The sequence below is a fragment of the Denticeps clupeoides genome, chromosome 17 (genome assembly GCF_900700375.1).
Source record: "Denticeps clupeoides chromosome 17, fDenClu1.1, whole genome shotgun sequence".
Taxonomy (NCBI): domain Eukaryota; kingdom Metazoa; phylum Chordata; class Actinopteri; order Clupeiformes; family Denticipitidae; genus Denticeps; species Denticeps clupeoides.
Genome location: NC_041723.1, coordinates 12,127,300 through 12,149,760, shown reverse-complemented (window position 1 = coordinate 12,149,760; position 22,461 = coordinate 12,127,300). Strand labels below are relative to the sequence as shown.

The window sequence follows — 22,461 nt, the reverse complement described above, 5'->3', positions numbered from 1 at the left end:
TGAAAGTGTGAGGAGGAAGGACGCTGCAGGTGACACATGAGGTAATGTCCACAATAAAAAAATGTAAACGTCATATTAATGGATTCCCACAGGCTGCACTTCTAATGCTATATAAACAAGAACTATGCTTTCATGTAAAATATTATAAAGGATCATGTAATTATGCTTTTAGTTTCTGACAAAAGAGGATAAAATTCCACACAATATGAGAGACATCAAGAAAAAAAAAAAAAAAAGACTCCACAATAAATGTATAAAGGAACTTTATTTGTGGTCATTTCTGGCAGTTAAAGCAACTATTATCTGATATCTTTGATAACCCTTTGCAAAAAGTGTTAATAAAAGGTCACCTTCCATAGAGCAAAAGTGAATAGAGAATTATACTCAAAAATGGCGCTGCAGACTAATGCAACGTCAAGCTGATGTGTCTCAAAACAGCAGCACACACTGCTGTAAAAGTGAAGTAATGGCTGAGATTTTCAGTCTTCTTATGTATATAACCACTTCTCTAAAGATGGCATAGCATTTACTAATTAAAAAAATTACTCACTGAGTGCTGGCATTATGTTTACATTTATAATAAATGTTTTCAAATCATTACTAAAATTAGGAAGCCAGAGCAGAAAAACATGGATGCTGAACTAAAAGAACATTTGTGACTCTTAAACAGCTGGCTGTGTTGTTATCAGTTTCTGACTTATAATAACCCTGTCTATCAGTAACACTGCAACTGCTGTTTTTAAGTGCTGCAGCATGCTATCGCTGATCTCCAAGAAACCGTATTACCATACCCATGCCATCTGTTCACAAACAGGGTAAAAAGATCCTGCCGTATGAGTTGCAGAGGGCAAAACTCTGGATCTTATAGACTTAATACATTTATCAGAATGACAGTAAGCCTGCTGAAGTGTCCCAGCCTAGCTGAAAACACTGAAATTAATGCATTAAGGACCTGGTGTTATATACCTGGTAGAAGTGGACAAGCCTCCAGACACTGAGCCGAAATATGCAGACAAGTATTTAAAGAACAGCCAGTCTGTCTTCAAGCAAATACATGAAATTAATATGAAAAAAAAAAAAAAAAAAAAAAAAAAAAAAAAACAGTCGCTACAGCATGTGAGAAATTTCAACGTGAAGATAAACAGGTTCCTCAAATATAAAGAAGTTTAAAACTATTTCGATTTCAACCATTTCACAATGAATAAAAAGAAAAAAAATGAAACAGTGGATCTTCAGAAACACTGTTCGTTGTTTAATTGGCAACTCTCATCAATATAGGTCCCTTGAAAAAAGAAAAAGGGGGACAGAGGGGGTACACGGCGCCCCCTGTTGTAAACGAGCCAAATCTCAAAGTGCAACACAATTGCATACACATAATATAGAGAAGTCCCGCCACCATGTATTCATACCATCTACAGATAAATTCTACTTTTTTTTTTTTTCATTAGGAAAATATATGTGAAGGTTAAATGTAAAATATACAATTATTAACACAAAGTAAAGAGCTGTGTGTTTGGGGTGATTAAAAAAAATCTATTAGATTGTATCTCTTTCCCTTTGTATCTCTTTATGCATTTCATACTCTCATCTTTGTTTATAGGCAAGAGGTAAAGTGTATATTTTTTAAAAAGGCAGCCTTCCCCCCCCAAGGCGTGAACATTCGATCATGCGATGGCCTTTGCTTCCGGTAGGAATGCTTCCCAGTACTTTATCAGCTGCAGAGAGGGAAGAGAGAACACGTTGACCACGTTCCAGATCAACTTTGCGTCAAAAGTCCTGAAAATGGGGCACAATCTCACCTGCTGCTGTGACTGCAGCAGAGACTCCAGATATTTAATGATCTGCTTCTTGAAATCTCTGGCCTTTTCTTTCTGTCAGAGGCAAGAAAATAAAGGTGGGACAGAGCCTAACAAAATGTTTGGGCAGGTCAGATGCAGTTGATTTCATACCTCAAACCTGATCACTTCCTTCCGCACAGTGGCTGAGACTCTCTCAAATTCTCTCTCGTACTGCGTTACCTTGCCCTCCCACTGTTTTACAGTGAAGGGGGATAAAAAAAAAATGGAGTAACCAATAAGGAGAGAAAGCAAGTCTGGGCATGGCACCCAGCTGTGCGTATATAAGTTATAAAGAAGGTGTAAAGCAGAGACTGTACACACAGCTGTAGCTTCTTTACACCCCACACAAACACAGCGGGGGACGAGTAAAGGCATTCAGAACAAGGAATACCACAAACACTACAACAAAGGCTGAGAACAATGCAATCGCTAGTCTAACCACAACTGCCAAAAACTTCTAAGGCCGTGCCGTGACAGGCCAGAACAGCGTGCAGCACCTCAGCGATCTCATCTTTGGCCTGCTGGAGTTTGTCAGGCTTGTTGGCCCACAGCAGCTTGGCCTCCGCCTCCCTCTTCTTCTGCAGCGTGGTCTGAGCGTCCTGCCACCGCTGCCAGCTCTTCATACGCTGGTCGAAGGAGCCCTGCAACACAACAACAAGCAGATGCTCAACCACCAAATTACACGAGTTAGACTTACAGCACAAAATATCGAGGCATAATACCTCATCAATTTAAATCATGTTTGTATACTGTAATACTCTGTGTATCATATTTAACTGGACGTCAAGATCCAGGAGGGAAAAATGTTTTTTGAAAATATACCGTGCATCTGGAAAGTATTTACAAAGTATCCCACAATTTATGTCACAGTTCATTCAAAATTTTATTAAATGCCTTTTAATCAAATGCATTTGTTCTACACAAAACACCGCATAAATTCAACATGAAAAAAGGTTTATTGGGGGTTTGGCTAATTTATCAAAAATAAAAAACTGAAAAGAGCATTTGCTCAATACTTTGTTGACGTAGGGTTAAAAAAAATTATTTGATCAAGTTTGGAATAAAGCTGTAACATAACATAAATGTGGAAAAAACTATGCGCTGTGAACAAAAATGCATCTGTACCCTGACTGCTCCGAGCAGTCGGATGTAGTCAGCCAGCAGCTCAGTAAAAACGAAGAAATCGTTCCCGGCCTGTTCCTGGTGCAGCTGCTCAATCTTGTCCTCCAGCTCAGCCAGCTGAGACAGGGCGCGGGACAGGGCTGTGTTGTCCTCTGAGCTGCCCAGCATGGCCACGCTCTTTGCAAACACTGCAGTGTTCACCGACAACTCTGAAACACACACACACACACACACACACACACACAAAGGTATACCTCCACCACTCCCTTTGTAAAGTGAAATTCACAGATCATGTTTCCCAAGTAAAATAATGCATCAATATGACCAAAATCCCACGAAAAAGCACATAAAGAAAGTAAAACTAGGTGGTAGTAGCCTAGTGGGTAACACACTCGCCTGTGAACCAGAAGACCCAGGTTCAAATCCCGCTTACTACCATTGTGTCCCTGAGCAAGACACTTAACCCTAAGTTGCTCCAGAGCGTCTGATAAATGCTGTAAATGTAAATGTAAACCGATATACTACAGCTAACAGTGCATGAAGCACACTGGTTGGTTGAACCCCTGCCGCCAGCTCAGTTTTTTCAGCAGACATGGCTAAAAGGGTTCAGGCACTCACCCTTTCTGTGGCTGACCAGTGAGTCCACCACAGCATGGAGCTTCCTAAGTTGCTGGTCTTCACTCTCTACCTCCTGCAGTTTCTCCTCAAACCACTGCAGGAGCAGAAAGAAAGGAGGATGAGGACTTCACCATTGAACCAAGCACACATTACTGAGCATGAGAAATACTTATAGACAGGAAGTGGTCGTATGAATCTCACTGCTTATTAAAAGGCTGACACATTAAAATATTATTTGGGCTTTGGGTACGTACAACATCGGACTCGTTCATCTTGATGGTCATTTTGCTGACCGCATCTGTGGCCTTGTTAATCATCTTCAGAAAACCAGCACCACTCAGGGCCTGAGTGTTGACTGCCCTGGGTAGCTGAGAGACACAGTAAATAACATAAAACCAAATGCCCCGAGGCCAGTCTTTTGTGAGGTACATCATGTTTAGTTTGAGATTTGTTTTATTTCCTGCAAAAAATATGCACACAAAAAAAATATATTCTATACGGTGTTATATAGCCTCCTTGTTCAACATTTTTCTCTCTCACAGCTATTTTACTGCAATGCCTGAAACAGAATACATGTGCAAACATATCAGGTTAAACACTATCCATTCCTTTCTGGGTAACCACACCCTCACCAGATCTCACCTCTTCCCTCTCCAGGAACTCTCTGACATCTGGGTCCTGCAACAGGGATGGGTGGCACACCACCCTCTGAAGATACCTGAGGAACAAGCAGCACAAACAAAAGCTTCTCTACAACTGATAGTCAAAGATGAAGTCTCTCAAATGCAGACATGAAATTAGGGAAATCACTTTGTCTCTCAAGTTTGGGCCCATTTATCCACTTCACTTATCCACTTCAATCACAGGACATGAGCATAATGAAATGGTTAAGAATGAAAATGATGCTATACGAACTTTAGTCATCCAATTTCTAACTCACCTTCTAATACCAATGGAAGATGTATTTATGCAAATTACCCATAAAAATGATTTTTTGCACAAATGGAGTCAGTTTTCTACATTTACCTTTATGGACTTAAAATCAGCAGATACAGGGACTGTACCCCTGTAGCAACTGTTAGGTGTCTTAATCAGCGATACAATGGCAGTATGTGGGGTTTGAATCTATGACTTTGTGGTCTTCTTGTTAATAGATGAGTGTGTTTCCCATTGAGCTACAACCACCGAGAGTGGTATGTGAGTGACACCATGCATTCAAGGTGTGCTGGGGGCCTTTTGTTTAATGAATCACCCATCTAAGAGTTAACAGAGTTTAGGGTTTAAAAGACCGGAGGACGAGGATTTCACCATTGAACCAAGCACACATTGATGAGAAGTACTACAGATGAGAAGTACTAGGAAGTGAAGTGGTGAGACAGGAAGTGGTCATATGAATCTCACTGCTTAATATTATTTGGGCTTGTTTAATGAAATCACCCATCTAAGAGTTAACAGAGGTTTAGGTTTTAAAAGACATTCCGAAACTGGATGGCACTCCTTGTTAAGTCTTTATGTTCACATTTACATTAAAATATGGTGATGAATGATCAATACAGAGTTATAGAGAAAAATTATTAAATATAAAATTTATTTGCATTTGAAACACCACTCAGTAGATTCCAAATTAAATAACTGCAGTCTGACTATTTTCATTGCAGGCCACTACTTTTGCCACAGAATCACTACTTCAGGCCCAGTGCCAGACCAGGCACCTTCCATGCCAACACATGCCCTCCTTCAGCAAACAAGACACTCACAGTGCCACCTTGTGGTGAGATACAAGAACAGCTCAGTGTCATGTAACTATTGCCATACGAAGACAAATAAAATGGAAAAAGACACTTGACAACACTTTTTTAGAGAATGGCAACCATATACTGGCCTTTTAACTGAGTATAGTACCAGGCCTTAAGACCAGTAGCAACTTACCTTTCTAGGGATGCTCGCCGCCTTTCCACAAACTCACCAGACGATGGATCATCTTTTCCTACTTTGACTTTGGTCATACCTGTCAAAAGTTAAGAGACGTCCCAATCAACCCACACTGTCTTATTTCAACTGTTTTTTCAATCTGGTCATCTGGGTGGCTCATTGAATAATATGCACCCAGAGACTTGATTAAAAGGATTTGGGACTCAAAAGTCAGTCTTACCCAAGAGGCTTTTCTCTGGTGGAGGTGGCACGATGTAGCCGTTCTGCGAATGTTTCTCCGAGAGCTTCTCATAAAGACCCAGGAAATCACTGAAACGTCTCCTGACCGTAAACGTCTTACTCCTGAACATGGGCAGCGTGGTCTACAAGAGACACACAACAAAGTAAACCCTTGCAGGGAACAGAAGTGTGTGTGTGTGTGATTATCATTAAGCACTCTCTGAGGAATATGAATGGGGTGATACCTGTGTAGAAACCTTGTATGCCATGTAGGCATTCATACCATCACCTGTAAACAACAGGCAAAATGAGAATGTTAACAGAATTACAGGGAAAACAATGAATGAATTTAAAAAAAGTGCAGGGTTATTGAGTTGACTTCTCATAAAGGCCATCAACTGTGCCCTTGTACTTTGTTAAACGTACCAACCATTCATAATTGAGGACCAAGACCAAGGTACAGGAATTCAGGTAGTTGTGTAGTGTATGGTTGGTTGGCTGTTGGTAGTAGCCTGGTGGGTAACACACTCGACTATGAGACCAAAGACCCAGGTTCAAACCCCACTTACAACTATTGTGTCCCTGAGCAAGACACTTAACCCTAAGTTGCTGTCCCTGTAACTACTGGTTGTAAGTCGCTCTGGATAAATGCTGTAAATGTATTCTATGTATTTTTGCTGGTCTAATATCTCATGCTGTGACAATGCTAATTTCCCACTTGTAGGATTAATAACGGATTATCATATCTTAATAAAATGTTTACGCATTTTGAAAAAAAAAAAGAAAGCAAGCTGTGAAGAATCTGCAACAGGGGTGGGTGGGGGGTCTACAGAAATAAAGTACAGTACAAGTGGCCACTTGCAGTTCAACAACTAATGTAAAGCAAAAGCTGATTCACATTCACTTTTCACCGCTACAGGGTTGTCGGGGGAGAGAAAACAGGAAATGAGAAATAGCTGCCATCAGGAGAAAGAGAGGAAGCTAAAGACTGAAATGTACTGTGACAGCTGGGGAGACGCTGAGGTCTCGTTCTCACTGACCCTGCCCTTTCTCCAGTACTGGTCATGTTCTGAAGCAGTCATTACACCAGTCACGGAAACTTTACACGATGCTTTGGTACAATGTTCCCTCAGTGCTTGGATTGTTTCTATATTTGGTGATTAACTATGAAGCTCACCAACTTTCTCTGGATTGGTGATTGAGATATTGAGCTCAAACTTGTCCTCACTTTCTTCCTCCTCCAGCTGTGAAGTTGCAGACAGCAGAGAGTCAGAACAACGTTACTTCAGGCTGCAGCATGAGGAAAGGTACACATGAACATTGAAAAAAAAAAAGTGCTGTTGTCCCACCTCTTCTAAGGTTTTGGCCTGAGCTTTAGAAGAACCGGCAGCAGCTGAAAGGGAGGAAGCAGGTTCTGAGGGCTTGGTGGTGTCCAACGTCTTTCGATTATTGTGGGGACTGTCCAGGGACAGCTCAACAGTGGCCTCTAAGAGACAGACGAAGAAAACAAATTAAAAGGGAGATCTAAAGAGAGAAGTCTCATAATCAATGTCATACTTCTCTCCGTTTCAGAAGAGCGAAAAAAAAAAAAAAAGCCAATTTAACGTAATTTAGCACCATAGCAACAGACATAACTAGATCTCAATAACGTGATATGTTTCTCTAAACTGGAACCTGAGCCCATGTGTAAAAGCAGCAAGGATCACCAGAAAAGAACAGAAGCAAACAAACCACGAAAAAAAAAAACTTGAGGATAAACATCTACACAGTTCTCAGAGCCAAAAAAAAATCCCCCATCAGCAGAACCAGCGTCAGGTCAGCGCGTCGGGTCAGTGAGGCACACTTCTGGTCCCGCTTTCTACTTCCTGAGGGAAAGCTGCACAGAGCTGACACAGGAATTTGCAGACCAGACTATGTTACAACTAACATTTCTAAATCCAAAATGGCATTTCCGAGCTTTCAGTGCTGTAGGCTTAACATCAAATTGAAAGATTTTTAATACATAACTAATATGTGTGTAATGCAATAGATTAAATCAATTGTAAATCAATTGTCAAAATATAAGACAATGCAAAAAATGTGAATATATAAAAATGTGAGCTACTGTAAATTCAAGTGTGTGTGTGTGTGTGTGTGTTGGGGGGGGGGGGGGGTACCTGCAAAAATGTCTTGCTCCTCTTCATCAGAGTGAACGCCATTGGCCTTGGAATTGGCAGTAACAATAGAGTTGGCACTGATGTTCGATTTCGCCGATTTGCTGGTGGTTGTGGCCACAGACTCTTCAGAGAAGAGGTCAGCCGGGGCATTTCGGCCAGGTCCGGTGTCCGCTGCAGCTTTCGCGTCCATGAATAAGTCAGGCGAGGAGTCACCGAAGAGGTCCATTTGGGGCTTGGTCTTGGCCTTGGTTTTGGGCAGCTCACTGAACAGGTCTTCAGGCGAGTCTTCGAACAGGTCTTTCTTCGGTTTGCTGGAGGCCACACTCAGTGGCTCATCCTTTGGCCGCTCTTCGCTCCTCAGCTCAGCTGGCTGTTCCGTTTTTGTCTTAGCGGGGATATCGATCTCTGGCTGGCTGAGCAGATCGTCCACCGGCAGATTGTCCTTGGCACTAGTGACCGGGTTTATAACGATGTCAATCAAGGAGGCATTTTTGCCATCATCTTTCGGCTCCATGCCTGTTCCATGCAAAGGGTCGAAGATGTCACATGGCACGTCAGATGGCAACTTGCTTGACTGTTTGGCTGGATTGGAGGTGGACTCCTGTTTGCTAATATTTGATAAAGGGTCACCGAAGACAGCGCTTGGTGGTTCACCTAACAAGTCATTCGGCAGGTCGCTGAGGACATCGCTTGCAGAAAAGGTAGAATCAGCCATGGCCTCCAATGGGTTCTAAGGAATCGGGCCAATGGACAAAAACAACACACACACACACACACTGGTTTTACAAACAGTTCAATAGCAGAAAACACTGACGAATCATGCAGAAAAACTCGCAGAACGCGGTTCAAGCAAAAAAAAAAAAAAAAAAAAAAAAAAATGCTGTCTTAACACCTCTGAAGCTTGACAATGGCCAAGAGGTCACATCTGAGGCTCACATGACTGGCGGCTGAGCTGGCTTTATTTTACGAGGAGCAACACACGGGCCAGGCCAGAACTTTGGCCGCTGCATTCAGTGGTGTACGTAGCGCGTAAACACATGTCGTATACTTACATGCGCAAAGAAAAATACGCAGTGAATCAAATAAATAAATAAAAAAGTTTTTTTGCTCTGTACGGGCGACGTGAACATGCTCATCAACACCAAATCAAAACCAGCAACATGTGCGCTGCGTGGTCCATTTTTTTCGACTTTGTTCCCGTTTCTGCAGAAGGGAGGCATCCAGACACGCAGGAAAAGTCGTTGCAACACCGATTTAGTCACCGACGTTCCGGCAGCGACCACGCAGCGAATCTACAAAACGATTCGCGTCTACTGGCGATCATCAGAATCAAGGATGAAGATAAAAAAAAAAAAAAAAAAAAAAGACAAAAAGTACGACGAGCTCTCACCTGGCCCTCGCCCATCTTAACAGTACAGCCTGACGACAGAGCATCCATGTTTCGCTCGGAGGAAAACGTGTGGAAACCCCGCGCCCCTGTCCAGGACGGTCACGGGTGCAGACGGGCCTGGCCGCGGGCTGAGGCGAACCGGAGGGGGGGTGAAAAGCGCGCCCGTCGCCGCTACGAATCACACGCGACACCCGAGGCGGAACCGTCGCCTCCTGCGCCGGCGGCTCGGCGTGCGGGTCTCGGGGAAGTCCGCGCCGCTAGCCGGCTAACCGTGTGGGCGTGTGTCACTTTAAAGCCCTTCTCGCCCTTCTTTAGTCAGACGCCGCGCCACCGAACCGCGTGTACGGCTCCGGAGGCGGACGTGCAAAGCCGTGCGGCCGAGAGGGGTTCGGCGAGCGAGGGAAGGAGTTTTCGAAGTTCATCCCGCGCAGCTGCCCGTTTGGCCTGTTCGGTTCGCGAGTGCGGGGCGGCGGGGGGAGAGAAAGGCTTCCGACTCACAGTGCCCAGGAAAATATCTGCGCCCTCGTCGCTGTCCTCGTCCCGCAGAGCGGGCTCCGACTCCTGATCCTCCGCGTCGGGGAAGGGAGGAGGACTCCGCTCCGAACTGGCCGCCATCTTCATTCATATACCGCAGACGGACACGACAGCAGCAAAATAAAAAAAAAAAAAAAAAAACTTTGTCAAGACGAGGGCATGAAAAAAAAAACCTTACCGGGAAAATCGCCGTAACGCCCCCCACTGGCAAACACGTGAAGTGTCTTTCGCGCAAATGTTGGATTTCTCAAAACAAACTCATTTATTGCGCCATTATGCGAGTCTCAAGGAAACTGCTCACTGTTTGCGTATAATAAAGTCCGTTTTAAATGTATAGTTTGTATAAAATGGCTGAATACGGTTAGCAACAAGGAAGCTAGAGAAGAGTTCAGCGTAGACAGAATCCAGTATCCTCTTCAAAATAAAAGTCTCAAAGAAAGTTTAGCCATATTTCCATTCTGCTGTATGGAATATAATGTCGTATAAAGATTTTCATAACTCCCTTACAATACGATAACATATTAGAGTAGCATTAAATAACTACAATCCATGTACACACGTATGCTACATTTTAGACATGCTATACTTTGCAGATACAAATTAACCTATGACCACATGGAACGGACAACATGGGTATTATCGTTCAGGATAAAAATATCTGGTTTTATACAATAATGTGTTTTTTTTTAATAAAAACAGATGGTTTATTGCCTGTTTTGCAGTAAGACGTATTATACTTTCTTGGCCTTTTACTTTGATACATGTAGAAGTTCACGTGATCCGGATGTAAACATTATTACTTGTACGAAATATGTAGTTTTCGCTGTGTTTTCTGTGCAATTTCATTTTAATTTCAATCAAGAAAAATCCATAAGACTCTGTCACCAGTTCGCCTTCGGTCGCCTTACTTGATGTCTCGCCGAAACCACGGAGAGACTTGCGCAGATGCATCTCGACAGCCGCTTCTCTCCTCGAGTTGCGATTACTCCGTACTACACTCGGATGACGGAGAAGGTTGTTTTTCATTCTAATATATAGGCATGACCATTTCAAACCGTGGCTTTTTCTCAATTTGTCTGAATGCAGCTACATGAAATGTATCTTGATTTTGTAATTAAAACATCCCCAATAATGTGGCAGGTTGGGCTGGTGAATCTTGCCAATCCTGATGAATTGTTTCTCCTTGTTTAGAATGCTGCACAGGAGAGCACCAAGCAACCAATGGCCATAAAAAATGCTCCTATTCAGAGGCACTTGAAGAAGCAGGTACTCCGCATTATGCTGTCAAGTGTCAGTCTGTATAAATGATCTACGCTGATGTTGTTAGTGAACAATAATTCCAAGGAACTGAAGAAGAATAGAAATAGTAATATAACACAAATGTATTGCTTTCCTTTTTCTAATAGGCTTTGGGTTGTTCCACGGCCTTCTTTTGGTGGCATGTGGATGGGCAAATGCCAGCGATGCCGTGGAGATATTGTGCATGTCGTTCTTACTGCCAACAGCCCGGTGTGATTTGCAGCTCACCTCTTCAGACATGGGGATGCTCACTGCCAGTGTATTTCTTGGTGATTTTGTTGTGTCCTTTCCTCTTAAACCGAATGTAAGCTCAGTCAGATTTCCAGAATAAATGCATCTGATGTCTTTGTTATTCCTGAAGGAATGATGGTGGGCGGATATGCATGGGGCTGCCTTGCTGATCGGAGAGGTCGCCAGAAGGTCCTTGTTGTCTCCATGGCAGTAAATGGAGTGTTTGGTGCCTTGGCCAGCCTGGCCCCCAGCTTCTGGATGTTCCTGCTTCTGCGGTTTATCAGTGGTATTGGGTGAGTAGAAGGGCCTGTAAAGTAATGTTTGATCTGTTCCGCTCTAAAAGGACTAGTGTTGTCTTCTGTGTTTGTCTCTTCCAGGGTTGGGGGCTCAATGCCAGTCATTTTTTCATACTTTTCGGAGTTTCAGCCACACCTTAAGAGGGGTGCTATGATCAGTGCTTTGGCTACTTTCTGGATGGCAGGAAACATTCTGGCAGCAGGTATAATTCCTTGCATTTTATCAAAACTGTACAAACATGTCAGATACGTTCAGTTTTAGTGCCACTGTAATTAGGCCACATTTTGAAACCACAATTTTTTATTGAAATGGAGGAATAAAACACTGCAAATACTCTGAATGATTCTAATTATAGAATCATATAACTGCAAGAAAATATGGTTAGACGTTGTTTGAGACTTTGAAGAGGACACAGGATTCTGTCCACCTTCACTGGCTGTTAAACGGATCATCCTCTGCTGACATAAAATGCCACACATTTGCATCCCAAAATGTGTGGGAGGTTCAAGAGTGGGACTTTTCATAAGTTTGAGTGCAATATGAGAGCACCACTGCTGGGTTGTACTAACAATCTCAAAGCACAAATAAAATTCGTTCTGAACATTATACAAAAATAAATAAAAAATGTATGAACATTTTTGGATTGTTTTTTATAGCTTAAAAGATTTGGTTCACAGGCCATGAACAGTGAAGTCACACTGAGTGGGTTTCCTCTTTACTTCTTTTTTTTTTAATGCAGTCAGTAAATTGAAGACAATTGGTTGTTACTTGGATCTGATTAACCAGCAGGATATATTTTTCAACGTTTATTCATTTATTCTCAGGGGCACAGTGGTAAATGGGAGTTGAACCTGTGTCTGGCCATCTTCTAGTTCGATATGTTTATTACCCTAATGTTACCATTTTATTATCATTGAAATTGGCCAAAAAGTTTAATATAACATTTGAAGCTTGTGTATAATGATTTAATTGTGAATGTTCTGTGAATGTTCTGATTCGGCATAAAAGTAAAAAGCATTTGTGTTCTTGTTACCCACAGGTTTGGCCTGGCTCATCATACCCAACACATCCACCAGATTTCAGCTGGGCTCGCTTGACTTCCAGAGCTGGAGGCTGTTTGTGGTGCTCTGTTCGGTCCCAAGCCTGTCTTCAGCTCTTATATTCAAACTTGTGATGCCAGAGAGCCCCAAGTTTCTTATGGAGGTGCAATAAATATATATTGAGTATTATACCAGCAATGATATGAACAGATCAGATTTGACTCAGTTGCTTTTCTTTTGCAGACAGGATGTGAGGCAGAGGCACTCAGAGTGTTTCAAAAGATGTTTGAGCTCAACCATAGAGGCAGTCTGAAGTGCTTCCCGGTACAAGCTGTAAAATTACTTTGCCAAATTGTTACACTTATCTACAGTTTGCTTGCACTAAATCATGTCTACACTAAATGCTCTCTGCTTATCATTCCTGCATTGTCTGGAATGCTGCAAAACTCAAACCTGCATTTCACTGATGATAACAAATTTAATTAAATGCATAAAATGGTTATGCACAAGGTTGGATTGGGCATGATATCTTCTGAAAAGGGATAAAATGCAGTTTAACCAAAAGTCCAGAGTAACAAGTCTGACATGCGTCGAACTGTAAAGAAACATCCGGTCTGGTGATATCCTCAGGTTAGGGGTCTGCTCACCACATCATCACAACAGGAATCACACAGTGGCATGCTGGTCCGTGGCAAGGCTCAACCTCTACTTGACCTTTTCAAAAAGGTAAAAGGTAAAGATATATAGCAGTAGTTCTCAAACTTTTTATAATGTGAACCACCAAAAAAAAGTAGTGCAGATCTTTTAAACTATGGGGCAGTTTTATTCCTAGAATTAATATTATTTATTAGTGACTGTCATCCACTGTCAATACTGCAAACATGCTGCAAATGAGGATATTACCTGTCCTATATTGAGGACACTAAAAACAGCTACACTGCATTTAAACCCACAGCAGTATTGTTAGAAGATCCACAGTTGGGGAACCAAGGCTATAAAACGTAAAGTTTTACGTACTTAGTTGAAATTTTTATTTAACATTGGGAATAAAATTGTTTAGGTTATTTTTTATCTTTATTGTGTTTTGAACAATTTAATTACGACATGTATATGTATATATTCTTCTTTTTTTTTTTCAGGGAGTAGAACCAATATTGCAGATCTTTTCTGGGCCTTTGTCCTCCAGAAGCGCAGTGATGACCATCATATTTTACTGTATTTCATTTGGGTGGGTGATTCATTAGAAAATGCAGATGATCTAGAAAGTGTCATTGAAACCCATTTAACAGACCGTGTGATGGATGTGTTTGTGGACAGCTATTATGGGCTATGGATGTGGTTCCCTGAACTGTTCAAACGGGCAGAGGAGGGAGGTTCACCTTGTGCAAATATTTCTATACACACCCAAGAAAATGGGAGCTGCTATCCTGTTAAAACTGCTGGTCAGTACAAAATTGAAGATTAACATCTCACAGGTCATTGAATGAAGGAATTTGGTTAACTGGCGTCTCTGGACCTTATTTTGTAGTATACATGGAAGGATTCATCACTGCTGCATCAAACCTACCTGGGAATATCTTGACAATTCTGCTGATGGATATAGTGGGAGGAAAGATTCTGCTCTGTGAGTACATGCCTGGTGTGATTATGATGTTCCTTCAATGGTTTAAAGGTCCCATAACATACAATTTTCACTATGTGAGATTAATTAACATTATTACGAGTTCCCCTAACCTGTCTGTGGTCCTGCAGTGGCTAGAAATGGTGATAGGTGTATAGAGTCCTTTGGCCATTCCGCTTCGCCGTTCAGAGTGCGGCAGCTCAGACGGTCGGACCTGGAATTTGTCCCCTTATGTGGCATATAAGGGGAAAGGTTACCTCCTGTTTCCCAAGCTTTGTCTGCCAAGAGAATTTTCCTCCACCCCCCCTACAACATTATCTCCATTGACAGTCATGGCTTGAAAACGTGCGAAGTATTACAGTTGCTCAGTGATTGGATTTAAAAATCAGCACAAATGTATTTTTCTTTTTTAGTTCCATCTCGTGAGACTCACTATGTTTTTTTTTTCTTGAAAAACACTGACATGACATCCTGGTTGCACCAAACATTGGTTGGTAAATGGTGTTGATGACATCATTTCCACTAATGCCTGCTCATTTCTATAGGCCTCTGTCCTCTCATTTGCATTTAAAGCTACAGAAACGGCACCTCCTGGGGAAATCATATTGTGTGACTCGCTAAAAGTGGCTGTAATTCTGCACCACAGCTGAATTTCGGAAAGATAATTCAGATATAATATTAGGGGACCACAAATACTTGTATTGCACTTTTTGAATTTAACCAGTCTTTTTTTTTTTTCCTTGCAGTTATCAGTCTACTGGTGTCCAGCATCAGTGTGTTCTTCATCTGGGTGGTGAGGACAAAAACCCACAGTGTGGTCATGTCCTGTGTTTTTAGTGGGGTGTCGGTCATTTGCTGGAACGCCCTGGATGTTCTAAGCACAGAACTTTATCCCACACATCTGCGGTAAGAGCCACATCCAGTTGCACAAAAGGAACAAATCAATTTACAATAATGTCTTAAGTTTGATTTTGAGATTATATCTAGAGGCCTGAAGGCTTCCTTGCAATCCATCTGGCCTTTAGATCCCTTCATAGATTCTTTATGGGATTCAGGCGTAGTATCTTATTGATATGAGTGGCCGAGCCAATGTCCTATTGGCTTGGGACAGTGGGGGCCTAATGTTTAAGGAAGCAGACTCATAATGTGAAGGTTGTGGGGTCAAATCCTGAACCACCAAGGTGCCACTGAGGTCCCCTTGAGCAAGGTACAATCGCCACACACTGCCCCCTGCTCTTGATGGGCGATGTATTAAATGCAGAGTGCACAATGTGCTGCACGGCAGTATGTAACACATTCACCTTTTTTGGCAAAATACACATTCCTCTTCCAGATAACCAAAATATAACACATTTTTCAGGTCCTCTGCATTGGGCTTCTTCAGTGGTGTTGCAAGGATAGCTGCAATCACAGGAAACGTTATTTTCGGACAGCTGGTGGACACAAACTGTGCAGTGCCTGTACTGCTGGTTTCAGCATTCCTGCTGACAGGTGGCCTGGTGACCTTACGACTGCCCCGGACCAAACAAACTCAGCTAGGCTGACTTTCACAAATTTTGACATTATAAAAAGCAGGCTAAAGGGAACAAAAAGGCCACATTTGCACCTTGAACATATTCTGCTTAATTTTTAAGAAATAAAAGTGACAAAGTAATGCTTCAACACCTTTATTGTGCAATCAGAACATCCTCCACATCCGTAGTTAACCGCAGCAACGTTGGCAGACCAATGAGGTAGAGACTTCCAAACTCTAAAAAGCAGCTGGGCTAGGCAACAAGCTCAGCACAACAAACTTGATAAAGAAAAGATGACACTTGGTCTTTGGCACACAACTCCAGTTATACAGGGAGGGGGAGGCAAAGCTGCGTTAGGTCTACAGAAGCTAGTAGTGTAATAGCTCCGAAGGAAGTTAGTTCTACATTCAACAGGAAAACAAGCAACGCCAAGGAAAAAGGGTCATGCCCAAGGTAACTATGCCTGCCCTTCTGCTGAAGTACAAAAAGAAAAAAAGAAAAAGGTGATTAAAAACCAGTCACCCCTTTCTGAAGTGCAAATTAAAAAGTGCATCAGTTTGATTTAAAACTATGTACAGAGCACAAATCTCAGGTCTGTTCTTTCCAGTTGATAGTTGGTCGAAAGCTCACCATTTGGTGCTCAATACAATCTGAGTGCGTTCTTAAATCAAATGAAATCTGGCAAGATTCCACCTGACTGGAGTTCTCACTGCGCTTTCACAAGTTAAACAATGTTTCTACCATTTTGTGTTTTTAAAAGAAATCCTTGCTTACAGCCCCAGACTGTTAATTGGAGAAATTATGACGGGAGTAAATTAAAAAGCTACCAGGTCCGTTTTCACATTTCCATGCCATGACTTAAAACTGCATGTAAAAATGGGTAAAAAGTTGTGTAAAAATGTCAGAAATGCAACTAGTTAAATGAATCAAAAAAAAAAAAAAAAAAAAAAAAAAAAAAAAAAAAAAAAAAAAGCAGACCTGTCAGACAGAGGGCTAGCGTACTGGCAAGGAGTGAAAATCCAAAAAGGCACTGACTGGCATCAACAGATAAAGGCAATAACTTGCATGATGAGGACCCAATATGCAAGATATGTAAAAAGGGGGCCTGGGGGGGGGGGGAAGCAAAAAAAAAAAAAAAAAAATTACGAAGACAATGACAGAGCTTCGTAACCCTAGTATAATTCTTACAGTTGTGGCCATAAGTCTGGGAACTGCGCAAATAGGTTACAAAAATCACCTAACCCTTCACTGTGCATAGTGCCATTGTGAACAAGTAAACAGCAAAAAGATAGCAGTGCAATAGTGAACTTTCAATAGTGATCCCTCCTGTGCCCTGCTCTGGGTGTGGTGGTGAGGCGAGCGTGTCCCCGGATCAGGGAGCAAAGCACCTCTTCCTTCACTCTTCTTGGCTCAAGGCCTGTGGGTGCGCATGACATTCCAGCCGGCAGCCTAGTTGGGATCCATGGTGTTCTTCTGATTTCGCATCAAGGGGCGATGGCTGCTCATCACTTCTGGAGAATGCTGCCAATGCCAGCAGGACCTGCAGTAATACTTGAAACAAGCCTGTTGGAAGAGGAAGGGACCAAATGTGACAACTATGAGCAGGCAAAAAACATGGTATAGAGGCTTAAATAAGAAGAAAAATAAAAGGTCACCAAGTCTCTGCAAAAGAAAGTCCCTGACTGGCGGTTGCACACTTGGCAGTTGGAGTCCTCAAGGTAAGGATCAATTTGAACCTGAGGGGAAAATAATCTTTTCAAAAGCTTACCAAAACCTTAAGGTCTAACAGTCCAAATTTTAGTTTGGTAAAGAAAAATCTGAAATGGGTCAAGCTTCGCTCAGACAATCCAATGGTCTACCATAAGTATAAAACAAAGTGAGAGTGTTGTAAATCGTGCCTCAAAATATACACAGTATGGCTAGCTCAGAGCTGGCTTTACCTTCTTGGTAAACTTGGGTGTCTTGATCTCAACAAATGCTGCACTGACTGCCTTCAGATAGCTCCGCTGGTTGTTGAAAGTCACACGTCCAGATCCTATCACAAAAGTTAAGAGGTTCGATGAGCATTAGCAGGTCAAGTTAAAAGGCAAAATAGAGGGAAACCTTTTCTACTGCTTATATATACACATTTCTATTTACCAATCATTTGAATGCACCATGATATTACTTTACACAACATACTATGTTATGAATACATTTTTACACAGAAACACTATTAGGCTCACCAATTGGATACTTGTGCTTGTCTGTGTCAATGCCAGCATACATCACACCACCAAACAAGTCATTCATGATTATGGCCAGCGCCTCTGCATTAAGCATGCCATGTAGCGCACCCACAAAGACTGTCTTGCTGGGCACAAGGCGCTGAGATGGGCAGCGCACGTAATTGCTGTCAGAGATCACCCATGGAATAACCTGCACCTGTAGAAAGAACAAGATTTTTTTTTTTTTTTTGTATTTATGTACAGAGGGAGGGTGGCTGGGTTAGCATGCTGTGAACTGGGGTGGGGAAGAGACTACTGACATCCTTGCAGCGCATTCTCCTGCTGGACATTTTGTAGTAGTACTCGCCGTACTCATCAGGGTGGAGCATGTCCTGGATGCAGGCCTGCAGCAGCGCCTTCACAGATTTCTCACACTCGAAGACCAGATACACATACCCTGTAGGAGCAGGAGGACCACAAATTATAGCAAACTATAGCCACCCAAACCCACAAATCATAAATGAAATTAAAGGGGGCTTGCAGCTTTTGTAGGTGTGGTTATCTGCTAAACGTTAAGCTTGATCTGCTAAATGCTTGCTGTACAGTTATATCTTGAAACTTTGTTGCTCCGCCCTTTTTTTTTTTTTTTTCCCACTAAAATATTTGTCAACTAAACATTCACATTTACATGTAATTACAAACAATAACCTTACTTATAATGCACTGTTAATATGGCCTAGATTACATTTAGGGAATTTTTACACACGGCTGGACCGAACATGCGAGGAGCTCCATGAGCACACAGCCATGTGTCAAGTTGAAGCAAGAAATAGTACCACAATCTGGACATCCTTCACCAGTGTCTCCATTCCATCTGTGCGTGGTTCCCTTCACCTTATGTGCTCTGATAAAAAGGAAAACCCTACCGTTGCATTACCTTTAGGCAGATTACCTTTAGGAGGGCAGCGGGGATGCTTGCCATCCTTACCGGGCCACTCCACACTCAATGGGCCATACATACTAAAAGTGTTTATAAGGCTTGCTGCAGAGAAAAGGAAGCATTATTAGGCATGCTCCCAAAATAAATAATTAATAATAATAGTAATTAAGTAATCATTTTTGCCAAGGCTTACCTTCAGTGACATCCCATGGTACGCCACCCAGAAACACTTTGCAGGAGTAAAGCGGATTCTTGTAATTCTTGGGAGGCAACTGCCCACTCCAGGTACACGCAGCTTCATTAACCGCTAAAAGGGTGGAAAATGATTAATGCAATATTAGTCTGAAGGCATGATCCAGCTGCCAACTAATGCCTCAACATACCAGCAGCCTGTCTGTGAAGCCGGGCCTCTCTCTCGATGCTGAAGGGGCCATCGGACATATCCAGGGCATCCCAATTAGGCCACACAACAGCCTGTGGCCAGCGTTTCGAGAGGGAGCCACCAGGAAGGGCTGGAGATGGGGGGGTGAGTGGGGAGCAGTCCTGGTCCAGACGGGAGCTCAGGCTCAGTTTCAGGGCATCTTTATGCATACCGGGCACCAGGTAGGGCAGTGGGGGAGAAATTCGCAAGGACGACTGAAAAAGATGTACAGCAGTAAGCAAGTCCTATTAATTGGAATGATAAGTTTCACTAGGTATGTATTTTTACCACCTCACACTGTGCTGCTTATATGCTGATAATACATCATATTGCTGCTACTCTTTTGTGCTTTTTAAATTGTGCTAGATTTCTTGCACACTGCGAATTATCAAAGCTTTGCAATATTGTCTGAGTACTTGTACATGTTGATGAAAAATTTCACATTGACTTTAATATACGTATAGTCTGAAATACTGGCTACTGGCTGAAAAACAAAACTTGTTTGGATTGGAAAAGCCAAAACTCAATTCAGGACCAGAAGACAATGATGTACTTTACCAATTTACCCAGTTCCTCAAAGTATTGAAAATAGTACTCCTTTTTTTCCCAATTTTTGCGAGCAAGCAGTGTGTATTGCCAGCTTGCCGCACTATGTTGAGACACCAGGGCATAAGTAGCCCACTGAACAGTAACGAGAAAAGGGCAGCAGCCATTAACCAATCCCGAAGAACAAGCTGGAGTGCACAGGAGTGAATAATCATCTCACAACATGGATCCTGGACAACCTCACCAACCCACCACAGAATGTGGGAACACAGGACAGGGTGGTCTACAGTACGGGAGTCCCACAGGGGACGATTCTGGCATCTACACTACAGACTTCACTTACAAGTCCACCAATGGAGTCAAACAGAAATTCTCTAATGGCAACAGTCAATAATGTATAGGGAGAAGAAGACTGACAGAACTACCTTTCTCCACTGAAACCACTGACAAGAGAATGGTGGCTAAGCGGTAACTCTTGTTGGACAACATCTCCTACCCTATTTAGGAGACCCTGACTGCACTGCGCAGCTCCTTCAATGTGGGACCGATTCAAAAGGTCTTTTCTGCAACCACTGGTCAGACTCTACCACAACTGACCACACATACATCGACTATGTACATTCATTTAATAAACCATTTCCATTTTTTTATGTGCAATACGTGGAGAAATATATCCACTATGTACATATGTACTTATGTATACAGATATTCACAGTACTGGTTTTTAACTCACATCCACTTTTTTTTTTTTATACCAACTATTTTTATAGTATATTTAACTTCATTTATATTAAATAGTTAGCATATTGTCTATGCTATTAGTTTTGCTGCTCTAATCATGTACGGTGCTCCTTCTGCCATGTCACAATGTAAACATCCTTCTTGTGGGATAAAAGATCCCATCTTAACTAATTATAATAAACTCACCAGCAGGTCACACACATGGTCAGAGCCAGAGCTAAAACCACTGGTCTCAGAGTCCACCGGGCTGCTGGAGCGAGAATCGAGCAGGGAGCGGGTCTCCATGGCAGGGTTCATTCGGGCCAGTCCAGGGAACCTCTCCAGGAGCTCTGCTGTACCCAGGGGCTCCTGCGCCTGGAAACCCTGAGGCTTTCCCAGCAGGGTGTCAAGAGGGCTGCCGAGTGACCCCAGCTCTAGTAAAACAAGAGCAAGCACCGTTAGTGAAATGTTTCCATGTATTCATACAAAACGTGTACCGAACGAGCAGTATGGACCCTTTACGTGACTTCACGTTATACGTGAGCAAGTGATTATGTGTATGTAAGGGCCTACGCAAGGGTCTACGAAAGTAGATGAGGCCACGTAAAACGAGATCTGTTTGGATGCTAGTGGTGTTCAAGTGTTCAATAATAAGACATGGGTCAGAACAAAGGGTAAAGGGGTGTGGGACTTCATTAAAGCATTTACTCATGTTCTCCGTTCCCCAATTGGTTGAACAGGCACAGAATCCGACGGATGTACTAGCAAACAGTTTCAGAAAAGTAGTGAAATTAAATTTCACAACAGGTAACTAACATGGGAATAAAGGAATATTCGACAAAACCAGCTGATATTGGTCATTTGTATACTAGATATGGATCAGACAAGGCTGAGCTCAGTCCTTCCAGAACAGTCAGTCCCACAGCACACAGCGCTGCCAAACTGCATCTGTGCGCTGATGAAAACCCACACAGAATCAGCAAAACCCATTAAAGAATACCAAGAATTATTTTTTATTTTTTTTACCATTTCTAAAGGATTATACCACCACCACCACAAACAACGATACTCACGGGTGGGAGAGCAGGCCTGGACATGGCTCTCTGCGTCCTGGCTACTCCACGGGCGTTCCCATTCGGACATGGTGAGGGACTGCAGGCCCAGGCCCAGGTCGGTGACACTGGGCAGGCCACTGGAAGGGTCCTGGGTCCGGGGGGAGAAAGGCATCCTGCTGCCCACGGCTACCGGATCGGAGTCCTGCAGGTCTGCGGGTTCGGAGAAAGCGGCATTTAGGCGAGGAAAGAGCCAGAAAACGAACCAGGGCAGCGCCCCCTCCAGGTTTCTACCAACCTGCCACTGTGCCTACCGAGCCCGCCATGCAAGACATGTGACCCGGGTGCACTCACACGCCCATGCTGCTGACATCACACCGTGCAAATCGCAGCCGTGACACTACTAGCTCTCCCTGGGCTAAAATTCCGCAAAAAAAAACAAAGAAAATCCTCAGCAGGCTGGGGCGAGAAAAAAAAAAAAAAAATCCCAGCGGTCAATCTCCCGCGTCGCACAGCCACATGCCGAACCGAGCGCGGTGCCGTCTGCGCTGCCTGCTTCCCACTCGCTCCCGTCAGCTGGCCAGCCTCCAGCCTCCAGCCCTGACTCAGCAGCTCTGCTCGGAGCAGGGGAGGGGGGCAGAAGCAGCATCTCCTCTAATCACTGTGATTCAGCTCGTCTGAAAGCCATTGTTTTTCCACACTTCGTTCCCGACCAGTCACATGCGGCATGGTGGACGAGGCCCAAACAATCCAAACCACCACGA

At 43.0% G+C, this 22,461-nt stretch overlaps 3 protein-coding genes across 4 annotated transcripts; 1 reads left to right on the top strand and 2 right to left on the bottom strand.

Annotated features, from left to right (window-relative positions):
- Positions 1–254: 254 nt before the first annotated feature.
- Positions 255–9,933, bottom strand: snx1a (sorting nexin 1a). 2 transcript variants are annotated; one of them, XM_028957635.1, is made up of 15 exons: positions 9,774–9,933; positions 7,886–8,615; positions 7,079–7,215; positions 6,907–6,973; positions 5,975–6,018; positions 5,731–5,872; positions 5,508–5,586; positions 4,221–4,296; positions 3,833–3,946; positions 3,579–3,672; positions 2,964–3,169; positions 2,336–2,479; positions 1,950–2,030; positions 1,800–1,871; positions 255–1,715 (listed from the first exon to the last, which is right to left on the bottom strand). In XM_028957635.1, the coding sequence occupies exons 1-15, from the start codon at positions 9,894–9,896 to the stop codon at positions 1,665–1,667; spliced, it is 2,160 nt and encodes a 719-aa protein (XP_028813468.1). In that variant the 5' UTR covers positions 9,897–9,933; the 3' UTR covers positions 255–1,664. The 2 variants fall into 2 exon arrangements, with proteins under 2 accessions (XP_028813468.1, XP_028813470.1); XM_028957637.1 differs by lacking the exon at positions 9,774–9,933 and adding an exon at positions 9,276–9,575.
- sv2 (synaptic vesicle glycoprotein 2) lies at positions 9,275–15,959 on the top strand. Its single transcript, XM_028957638.1, has 13 exons — positions 9,275–10,823; positions 11,001–11,075; positions 11,216–11,377; positions 11,470–11,632; positions 11,717–11,838; positions 12,676–12,839; positions 12,920–13,000; positions 13,307–13,402; positions 13,816–13,904; positions 13,994–14,118; positions 14,205–14,300; positions 15,044–15,203; positions 15,658–15,959. Exons 1-13 carry the CDS (start codon positions 10,721–10,723, stop codon positions 15,839–15,841), a joined length of 1,620 nt encoding a protein of 539 aa, XP_028813471.1. The 5' UTR covers positions 9,275–10,720; the 3' UTR covers positions 15,842–15,959.
- An 849-nt stretch (positions 15,960–16,808) lies between these two features.
- On the bottom strand, positions 16,809–22,432 carry cpeb1a (cytoplasmic polyadenylation element binding protein 1a). The gene is made up of 11 exons (XM_028957639.1): positions 21,996–22,432; positions 21,719–21,910; positions 20,853–21,079; positions 19,342–19,594; positions 19,152–19,265; positions 18,971–19,060; positions 18,339–18,475; positions 18,037–18,235; positions 17,752–17,846; positions 17,467–17,547; positions 16,809–17,374 (listed from the first exon to the last, which is right to left on the bottom strand). Exons 1-11 carry the CDS (start codon positions 22,030–22,032, stop codon positions 17,261–17,263), a joined length of 1,539 nt encoding a protein of 512 aa, XP_028813472.1. The 5' UTR covers positions 22,033–22,432; the 3' UTR covers positions 16,809–17,260.
- Between the last annotated feature and the right edge of the window lie 29 nt (positions 22,433–22,461).

Excerpts from the sequence above, each read along its gene's own strand:
- snx1a (XM_028957635.1), bottom strand. The coding sequence starts at position 9,896 with ATGAAGATGGCGGCCAGTTCGGAGCGGAGTCCTCCTCCCTTCCCCGAC. Across the intron at positions 7,216-7,885 it reads GGAGCAAGACATTTTTGCAG|AGGCCACTGTTGAGCTGTCC; the intron begins GTACCCCCCCCC and ends TCTGTCTCTTAG. Across the intron at positions 3,170-3,578 it reads ACTGGTCAGCCACAGAAAGG|AGTTGTCGGTGAACACTGCA; the intron begins GTGAGTGCCTGA and ends TGTGTGTTTCAG.
- sv2 (XM_028957638.1), top strand. The coding sequence starts at position 10,721 with ATGTCTCGCCGAAACCACGGAGAGACTTGCGCAGATGCATCTCGACAG. Across the intron at positions 11,633-11,716 it reads CGGTTTATCAGTGGTATTGG|GGTTGGGGGCTCAATGCCAG; the intron begins GTGAGTAGAAGG and ends TGTCTCTTCCAG. Across the intron at positions 13,001-13,306 it reads GCAGTCTGAAGTGCTTCCCG|GTTAGGGGTCTGCTCACCAC; the intron begins GTACAAGCTGTA and ends TGATATCCTCAG.
- cpeb1a (XM_028957639.1), bottom strand. The coding sequence starts at position 22,032 with ATGTCTTGCATGGCGGGCTCGGTAGGCACAGTGGCAG. Across the intron at positions 19,266-19,341 it reads GCTTCACAGACAGGCTGCTG|CGGTTAATGAAGCTGCGTGT; the intron begins GTATGTTGAGGC and ends CCACCCTTTTAG. Across the intron at positions 17,375-17,466 it reads CTTTCTTTTGCAGAGACTTG|GCTTGTTTCAAGTATTACTG; the intron begins GTGACCTTTTAT and ends CTCTTCCAACAG.